Source organism: Solanum pennellii, chromosome 10, assembly GCF_001406875.1.
Source record: "Solanum pennellii chromosome 10, SPENNV200".
Classification (NCBI taxonomy): Eukaryota; Viridiplantae; Streptophyta; class Magnoliopsida; order Solanales; family Solanaceae; genus Solanum; species Solanum pennellii.
The window spans coordinates 79,035,468-79,046,112 of NC_028646.1; the positions used below are offsets into that span (position 1 = coordinate 79,035,468).

Genomic DNA, 10,645 nt, shown 5'->3' on the forward strand with positions numbered 1-10,645 from the left:
CACCGGCGACGAAATGCCGCATATTCCTGTGACGATTGCTGATGGGTCCCACATACATGATGGACCCCACCACCCACCCATTTGAGTATGGCATCATCATAGCACTAATAATAATAATAATAATAATAATAATGGTAATAATGATTTAAACTTAAAAGAGAGATTCAAAATTTTATATATGTAAAAAAAATTGTTATTTTTTAACGCGGGGGATTCAATTTGGTTATAAAATTAATCGGAAAATAAAAATTAAAAATATTAAATTGGTTGAGTTAATATGATATTAGGTAATTAAACATCATCATCTATATCAACTGCCACGCAGAAACAAATAAAAAGATAATTAGATGGCTGAATGCCTCTCTCTGAATTAAAAAAAAAACAGAACGTATCATCACTTGCGACTATTAAACTTAAAAAATAAGATAACGGAGATATTAAATTAAACTAATATAGATAATGATAAAAAAGAAAATGTAACAATAGTAAATTTTTATAATAACTTTACATGATTGATAGATAAAATGACCAAATTAGGATATTCAAGTAGATTCAAATGGAGATAGTACACATTACACTCACTTGTTAGTGTGAACCACACACATATAAAAGCTAGCTTTTAATTGATTGCAAAGTGTATTCCACTATCTTCATATATTTTTTTTTTATATAAAAAAAAAAATTAAAAAGAAGAAGCATTACATATATGTTTACTATTAATTAATTTACTTGTCTATATATATGTTTCATTGTCACACTTCTCCTCCTTGGGAAAAACACAAAAATCTCCTCTAAAAACTTTTGAGTTTTTTTTTTTTTCACTCCCTTCTTATTTCATCAATTATTTTTTTTCCCCAAAATTTAGAAAAAAAATAATATGGAGGGGGAATGTAATTGCAATTTTTTTCAAAGATCAAAACCTTATATAGCTATGATTTCTTTACAATTTGGTTATGCAGGAATGAATATTATAACCAAAGTTTCACTTAATAGAGGCATGAGTCATTATGCTCTTGTTGTCTATAGAAATGCCTTTGCTACTTTAGTCATTGCTCCCTTTGCTCTTTTACTTGAAAGGTAAAATTTACTCGCGTTACGTGTTGAAATTATACTGATCGTGTAAAAAAAATAAAAATTTACGATTTATATTACCAAAATAACTCTTTTTTTTTGGTTGATAGGAAAATTAGGCCAAAGATGACATTCATGATGTTCTTGCAAATATTTGTATTGAGTCTTCTAGGGCCATTGATTGATCAAAATTTTTACTATGCTGGGCTTAAATTGACATCTCCAACATTTTCATGTGCTATAAGCAACATGTTACCTGCTATGACATTCGTCATAGCAGTTCTTTGCAGGTACGTAATATAACTGTGACGTTCAGATCAATTTAATTTTTTTAATAATTTTTTGGAATAGTTAGTAATTTTTTTTTTTTTTTTTTAGAATGGAGAAGGTGAATTTGAAGAAAATTGGAAGCCAAGCAAAGGTGTTGGGGACTATAGTAACTATGGGTGGTGCAATATTAATGACATTGTATAAAGGCCAAATTGTTAATTTAATTTGGTCAAATCAAATTAATGGAACTTATGATAAAGAGTGGCTAAAAGGCTCAATTCTCCTCATTTTTGCTACACTTGCTTGGGCTTCTTTCTTCATTCTTCAGGTATATATATACGTAAACAGTCAGCTAACGTTTGATCATAGATTTTAACAGTTTTTAGATTTTTCAAGTTTTAAATTTCAGAATTTATGATCAAACGAGGGCTAAAACTTTAATTTATTTCTTTTTCATTAATATTCAAGAAATGGTGATTAATTAATATTAAGAGTAATTTTTAATTTTTTATTATACAGGCTATTACAATGAGGAAATATACAGCTCCATTATCTTTAATTGCACTTGTTTGCTTCATGGGAACTTTGCAATCTATGGCTTTAACATTTGTAATGGAACACAAAACTTCTGTTTGGGCTATTGGTTTTGACATGAACCTTCTTGCTGCTGCCTATGCTGTAAGTTCTTTTCCTTTTTTACCCTTTTTCGTTGGCACTCGTCGTAAGCTCAGTGGCTGAGTTAGAATTTTCAGTTAAATAAACTTAGAATATAAGAAAGTAAAAATACAAAAAAGCTAACGAGATTCAACATATATAATATATAAATAAAAAATAATTTTAATCTTATCTATAATATAATTTTCTTAACAAATATGATTTCATATAAACGCCTTGCTTGTTTTCTGGCAAAGATGATACAATATTTTTCTATACAAAACATATTGAAAATAATAGAGAAAAAAATAATAACAATCATAAATATTGTAATAAATAAAGGAAGAGTTCGATAAATAATATTCTGTTCGTCCTATCTTATACTTGCACTTGCATTAACAAATTATATAACTTTATCTTCTATTCTTATTTAATGTTTTCTCAAGTCAGCTTTATTATAAATGATAAATACATTTTAAAAATTAATTAACTACTCTATCAAGGATATAATAAACAAAACATGATAATTTATGCATAAATTTTATAAACTGACAAGTATTGTGATGACATATAAAATGTAAAGAATGGAGTAGTGAACTCAAAAAAATAAGACAATAGCAGAATTATTAATATAATACTACTAAGAGAAACTGAACAACCTTGATTATCTACTATATATCCTTTTACACTATAATTCTCGATCTTCATCTTTTTTTATTTAGAATCATATTATCAATAAGCTATAAAATATTATGTCCTATTCAATCGCCTTTCGATAACGATAATTAACTTTTTTTACAAAATTTCAGGGAATTGTGTCATCAAGCATAGCATACTATGTACATGGTCAAGTAATGGAGAAAAAAGGACCTGTTTTTGTGACAGCTTTTAGTCCACTCATGATGATCATTGTTGCCATTATGGGCTCTTTCATTCTTGCTGAAAAATTATATATCGGAGGGTAAGTTCTATCTTAATCTCGAATCGTCAAGTTAAAAATTTATTAAAAATATTTTAAATTTATATATTTTAATATAATTTTTTAATAAAGAATATTCAATTAATCAGTCTAAGTTACTATGCAACTGCCCTCCAACACCCCAACCCCACCAAAACATTTTATCTTTTTGTATCAATCGATTTTTTCGTATCACACAAAAGTTACTTTATTTAGTTATGAAATGTGATTTTTTTAAAATAATAAATATTTAGTTAGATGATTATATGAAAAATCAAACTCGGTTTCTTTTCTTGATATTATATCAACTAATTTTTATTTTACTTTTTTTATTTCAGAATTGTTGGTGCATTGGTGATAGTGGTAGGGCTATACTTTGTTCTATGGGGAAAATACAAGGAAAATGAAATTGAAGAATCATCAATAATTATTGAAGCAGTGAAGGGCATTAATGGAAATAATCAAATGATGATTATAGTAATTAATGATATAGAAATGCCAAAAAATAGTGAAAAAATAATATCAGCAGCTCCAGTATTTAGTTTTCCCATGTTATTAACTAGAGAAGCACCAAAGTCTTAATTTTTAAATTAAATTACATGTAAAAGAATATGTGTAGAGCAATTTTGATATTATATATATGTTTAGAGCAATTTACTCTTTTAACCTTGAGAATTTTGTATAAATAACAAATGTTCTCTAATTAGTCCTCAACATCTACTTCATCACTCTTTGTATTTTTATGTTTTTTTTAAAAATAATAATTAAGATAATATATACTTAGAAAGTTTTGATATTGTTATTCTCTCCGTTCTAAAATAAATATCTTTTTCTTTAAAAATAATTTAATTAATTTTTGAAGCTAAATTAATTGACTTTATTATTCATAGCCAATTATTGTATATTTCCCCACTATAATTGTTATCCTTTGGATGCATTTGTAAATGGAAATTGAAAACTATATAGTATATACCATTATCTTCTCTTATATTATATTATATTATAGAAAAGAAGAAAACGTACGTACATACTTTGTGTGTCTATATAAAGTAAAATTATGATTTAAGTTTGGATTAATTATGATAAGACAAGTTTTAGGATAAATAGAACTTAATTAGAAAAAATCAATGTTTCGACTATTTTTATTTTGATTTACAAATAATAACATAACTACTAAATCTAAATAAATGAAATTTGAATAGAATACAGTATATTCAAGCCTTACTCCTATATATTATTGACGCTAGAGAGACTGTTTTTCAAAAGATTATCAACGTAACTCAAGTAACATATATCAAAACAATTTGAAAACATTCTATAACACTTAATTATAACAACAACAACAACAAAAAAAAAAACAATAACAACAATAAAATAACAAATAATAATAAAAATTGAAGAACAAATTAAATACTATGACAATAATAAAAGTGAAAAACTTTAATATGGAGAGATGAGGTCTTCAAAAAGAAATAGAAGATATAGAAAAAGACTTGTCATAATTAGGGATAAAAAGAGGAGGAAAATGATAGTTTTCATTTGTCCTTAGGGTTTATAATTGAACTTCAGTTATATGTGTTAGAATTTTGAATCGTATAAAATTTTAAATATTATATATTTAATTAAAAATTAATTGGATATATGTATTTATCAAGTCGAATGAATAAATTACAAAGGATTCAAGAAGCTTTTTTGGTTATTGATTTTATTATAATATATATATATGAGAAAAATATAGAAAGTGTAAGAGTAATTATTATTTCCATCCACTCCTGGAGAAAATAAAAATAAAAATGGAAAGAATAAAAAAACTAAAGGAAAAAGATATAGGTCTACTTTTTCTTTTTATTATTCTAGATTAAATTAAACGGTTATTTTTTTTTTATTATATAAGTGAGGTCATCAAAAAATAAATTAAAAAAGAGATAGAAAGAGACGTGGCTTAGGATTAAAAGAGGAAGAAAATGATAGTAGTTTTGTTTGTTTGCATTTTTTTAATTTAGTATTCGATATCTGCATTGAAATTTAATAAAATTTTTATATATTTGAAATTTGAGATATTTGATTAATGATAGAGTAATTTTTTATCATCTAATCACAGTTCATATTGATTGTTAATTTGTTCTTCTTCAGTAACGTTCCTTTCTCCTTTTAGCTTCCGATTAAAATTACTATGAGATTCTTGGAGAATTTCTAAAAGACAAAATAAAGTTCAACGACTTTCATAACTTTGAAAAGCCATCTTTTCTTTTTTGAGTTCGTATTCAAATAAATAATATCGTATAAATTAAGATAATACGTAGAAAATCGATAAAGTTATACGTAACAATATCAATTACACCATTCAACACACAATTGAATTAGATAATTAAAATGCAATACGTAGAGAACCAACAAAGTTATAAATCTTTAACGTAACCATATCAGTTACACCATTCGACACACAATTAAATTGGACAATTGGTGTCTTGTGACATTGCCTTTTTGACTGAAAAATAAAATAAAATAACATAAAGTTCTTTTAAAAAAGTAGCAACGTACTTTGTTGTGAATGAAATAACCACTACCTATGGTTAGGGGTAAAGGACAGAAATCATATATTTTTAAAGTAAAATGATTATTTTGTCCATTATAAGTTTATAATTATTGAAATTTCTCAAACTGATACAATAATAATAAAAGCACTGATACATTAATCTGATGCACGAGATACATTAATCATTAAGCAAGATACATTATATTTTATACATGATACACTAATCTGATGTACATTTTACGTGATACACTAATCTGATGCGCACGATACATTAATTTGATGTGCGAGATACATTAATTTGATGCATGAAAATGAGAGATTTTGGAGATTTGTAAAACTAATAAGGGATAATGGTATTAAAAAAACTTAAAAAAGGAATTTCTGTCATTTTTTCTTTAACGTTATTTACTTGTTGTTTATAATGAGAAAGTTTTTCATGATAATCATATAAAAGCCTTAAGAGGTTAAAACTATCCAAATTTAAACCCTCGATAGAGAAAACATGAACCTCAAAACAATAATAAAGTTATATACGTATATAATCACTAGTTCGAGCCATGAAAAAAATGCTATTTCAACTCCGTCTTGTCAAATCTCTTCTCGTTGAATAAAAACAAAGTTCTTCTTCTAGCAAAATCACTATTTTGGTCCAAGTATTAAAAAAAGTATATTAATTATTAAGTTGAATATAGTTTTAAAAAGACATATATATAATTGACCATGCATGGCTCACGTATGTACTTAAAAAAGAAGGATTTTCCCATCTTCTCAAGAAAACCTTTTAACTTTCAAAAAAAAATTCAAATTATTGAAAAAACAATTTATGATCTTTGTCAAATTATAGGCCATTCATTAATACTCTTTTCTTTTTTTTTAATTAATTCTCTTGGGCACTCAATGAGTCCTCTTGCATGATTTAATAAAAGAAAATACATTGATTCAAAAGTACACATCATTATGTTTTTTGAAAGGAAAAAAATATATTTAAAAAGTGAAATTTTTGAGGCTTTTTGTTGTTATCGTGTGATTAGAAGATCAAGATAATGCGAGACATTACTATGTAAATGGATCATTACAATTCGATCTTTTTTTAGTACTCCGCTAATTCTTAGACATACGAAAAACAAAAATTAATAAAGAAGAAGTACATAGGGCACGTTGAATTAAGAAGGATTCTTTGATGTAACAAGTAAATTGTTGTCGACTGTTGTATGAATAAAAGGTCACACGCTCAAGTTATGTGAAAACAAATTCATATATAATATATGATTATATACCATAAACCCTTGTGATTCGGCTTTACTCAGTTCTCCGCTAATTATTAAATACTAAGAAAAAGAATTAAACGAAAACTTTATAAAGAAAAAGTATATAGGGCACATTGAACTAAATGTCCATCTCTTGGTATATGTCAACTTTGATCTTAAAAAAAAAAGGTTTCTTTGGAATAATATATCAATATTTCAAACTTTCGGTACCTAAAAAAACATTTTTATAAAAGCAAAAGGGTTTATTCAAAGTATGGAGAATAAACGTTTTCAAATTGTCCATTAATGTAAAAATAAATAAATAAAATAATTTACATACAAATAAAAGAAAGATAACGACTTTTATTATTTTGGATGTTTATGTAAAAGTTATTTGGCTTAATACCAATTATTACTTAAAATTTAAACTTTTTTTTTGGGATCTTAAAAGTGATTTATCTCTTCAATTTGAAAAAGTAAAGATTAAGATTATTATTCTTTAATAAACTCTTCGCTCCCTTTATTTTAACCATATACATTTTGCACTTCTCTTTGTTAAAAAACATATTAATTGAATATTTCTTTTACTAAATTATTCATCTTATGACTATATAAATCAATTATCATTAAAATAGGTATCAATCAGTGGAAGTGTAATGAGGTATGTAGAAACACCAAACAGACCGTTAAGAATTGTGGTGAAGTGGTAAGTACTTTATTATTCTTAATTAGAATATGTCTTGAGTTTGACTTTTTCTGAATATGAATTCCTCTTTAATAGAGAGTAATATATTTTTAACGTTGTTATCAATTTCACTTGTTCTATACAAATGATCAATTAAAAGATAATTACATGTATTTCTGTTTCCTGAAAAAATAACTTGTAACACTAGTAACATATAACTAAAATATGTCGATGACATAATATTTACCTAAACTAACAATTTATACCAATTATATTATTAAAAAGTAGTTTTTTTTTTTATAAAAAAAGTATGATCTATATAGGTGTTCCTACCTCTTGGAAATTGTCTTTAAAAATGTAAACATTGGAAACCCAAAGGTCACCTTTTGTCTTTATACTCCTCCCTACAAACAAAATCAAAGTTCAAATAGTACCCAAAAAAAAGAAAAAGGAATGACAAATATGTGATTGTTTTCTTCTCATGATTCGGTGTTCAGTATTCGTGTCAGAATATAATTAAATTAAAGTTACGCAACATAAAAATAAAGTACGACCTACCTAATCAAGATGATTTCATTTCGAAAATTCAAATCTAAAATAACTTTCATCGATTAGAAAACACATGATTGTCACATTTGATTTCATCATACAAGAAACCTAGTCAAAAGATGAAACTTTTGCAGTGCACTCAATGTTTTCATCATGTAACTATGTCGACTAAAAATAAAGTAAACCCACCAATGTTTGTTTAAATAATATTGGCTTTGATATTATAAGGTCATGATGTCCTTTAACATAGTGTTATTCTAGGGTTGCAACATTTGGTTTGTATGATTAGATATCCATATTATATTATGTGGTATTGTTGTGTTCCACTTCATCCTTTTTACCTCCCTTTGGCTTTTTTCTTAATGGGCATTACACAACTTGGGTTTTTCAAGTTCAACATAGGGGTATTTTAGTCCATGTGATGTTGTTAAAGAATTTAACGTGGATCTAACTCAACTTCAAAAGTTAATTTGTAAGAAAATGATTTTTCAGTACTATGTAAAAGAACCACTCATGATCTTTTTTTCATCTGATGTAAACTCTTCAACAACTGTCATATATAATATTTTGAATATGGAAGTTCAGCATTAATTATAAATAATAAATTTGACAATTAAAATTTGTAAAAGTCGAAATTTGACATTTGAGGGGGGCTACCTAGGGATCCTAATGTTGCAATATGTTCGGTCGTTAACTTTAATTCATCTAAATATTCTCATAGGTTTCACGATTAATTGTCGCCTTACCTAAATAAAAATCTATATAGTGTAATATCAATTGTATATTTAACATACTGTTTAGACTCATGCGCTTTTCAGAACTAAGGATATTCGAGCTTGCTGCTTATAAAGTATGTTGTATACCCATACACCTCACAACAAAACCGTGTGACGAAAGTGGGGAAAATGACATTTTTCACATTGATTGATGATGTTATTTGATTCATGATCAGTATTATTCACATCATGAGCTAACTTTTCGTTATGTATTATGCTTAAGGTCGATCCAATTATTCACATAGTATTAGAATCAGATTTATTCCGATTCATAAATTATACCAAGATTTGATCGGATATATTGTCTGCTTATATGATTTTGAATAATTTAAGTCACTTTCTTTGGAATATATGTCATGCATAGGAGGTATTAATAATTAATTATAAATATGATTTCTGATGGACAAAGCAAAAAGGCCAATTTGGTCATTTAAAACTTTGTGATGTTTTTCACTTTCACGTTGCCCTTCTACTTGCCCATAATGGAAGCACTAGTTCACTAATAGATAATTAATTAGTCTAATTAACAAATAATTAGTCATTAAAATAGTTCAAGATATTTATGTACTCCATATCATACAAAGAATATTATTAGGAAAAACTACTGTTTAGGCAAGAGTATTAGTAGCATTAATTAGTGTAAATTGTTCATAAAGTATCATTGAACATGTTAAGTCACTTTTTACGGTTTAACAGTCCAGTTTGAACACAATTAATTTACATTTGTATCGGGTAGTGCTCTTGATGAATTCAAACTAAAAAGCTTATTTTCACTTGAACGCTATTGAGATCTTTAGTTACTTACAAAGAGATGATTCTAACTTTCTTTCTCAAATTTCGTTTCAAATTACTCATCGATCACCTCATGGGCAAATTTATTGTGTGTCACTCATATCAATCGAATATTTATAACCACTAAAGCTCACCACTCCTTTTTTCTGCGCGTGGGATTCCAAAACTACGGATAAATATAGTAAATCCGTCTGTACACGAAAAAAGACACCAAGTCGGGCCCACACCATAAATTCATCTCGTCGAATAATTGGTAATTTTAATATCAATTGTTTAGCTAAAACACACAAAATATATTTTTAACATGATACGATATTGTTCACTTTAACTAAGCACGTGCAGTTTAGTTTCTCCAAAAGTCTCACGACATTAAAAATATCATCTACACATTATATGTAGGTTCTTATTCTTTTCCACTACCAATTTTAGATTTTGTTCATGCACCCAACACTAAGTATATATCATCAAGTGGATTAATTAAGTGCTTAATCTTTAATTAAGCAATTGTTATCATATCATCAAACACTTAGGCTAAAGTATATATCATCAAAGTTGTGTCTGTCACGACCCAAAAATGGACGTGATGGCACTCGTCTTATCCCACCAAGACAAGTAAGCCTAAAACTCAACTATTACAATAAAAATGCGGAAAATTTACTATCAACTTACATTATACCCCAAAACCTGGTTGTCACGTGTACAAGCCTCTAAAGTATTACAATCGGATCAAAAAAAAATATAAGTCTCATATGATATTGTTTCTAGAGTAGAACAAAATCATAAACAAGAGTAAGGAGGGATGCTGAGATGACCAACAACTACCTCACAAAATCTCCAGGAAGCCTCGGAAAAGAAGAGAATATATCATAAAAGTCCGGGCTAGTAACCTACAAAAAATTTGTAGAAGCAAGGGGTGAGTACCAAACCACACGGTACTCAGCAAGTAAACCTCTAAACACAAGCTAAGGGGATGAAATACGGGTACTCCTACCACCCCCAAACGAACCTCCACAACTACATTCTACAGTAAAATCAACCCAACCTAACAGCTCACAGTTTACATAGCACGTAGCTCAACAACAACACTTAGACAAATTACATATCCTC

At 27.2% G+C, this 10,645-nt stretch overlaps 1 protein-coding gene across 1 annotated transcript; it reads left to right on the forward strand.

The window, feature by feature from the left end:
* The first annotated feature begins 771 nt into the window (after positions 1 to 771).
* LOC107032347 (WAT1-related protein At5g07050-like) lies at positions 772 to 3,592 on the forward strand. Its single transcript, XM_015233944.2, has 6 exons — positions 772 to 1,077; positions 1,182 to 1,361; positions 1,450 to 1,669; positions 1,861 to 2,019; positions 2,805 to 2,956; positions 3,292 to 3,592. Exons 1-6 carry the CDS (start codon positions 878 to 880, stop codon positions 3,533 to 3,535), a joined length of 1,155 nt encoding a protein of 384 aa, XP_015089430.1. The 5' UTR covers positions 772 to 877; the 3' UTR covers positions 3,536 to 3,592.
* The last annotated feature ends 7,053 nt before the right edge of the window (positions 3,593 to 10,645 follow it).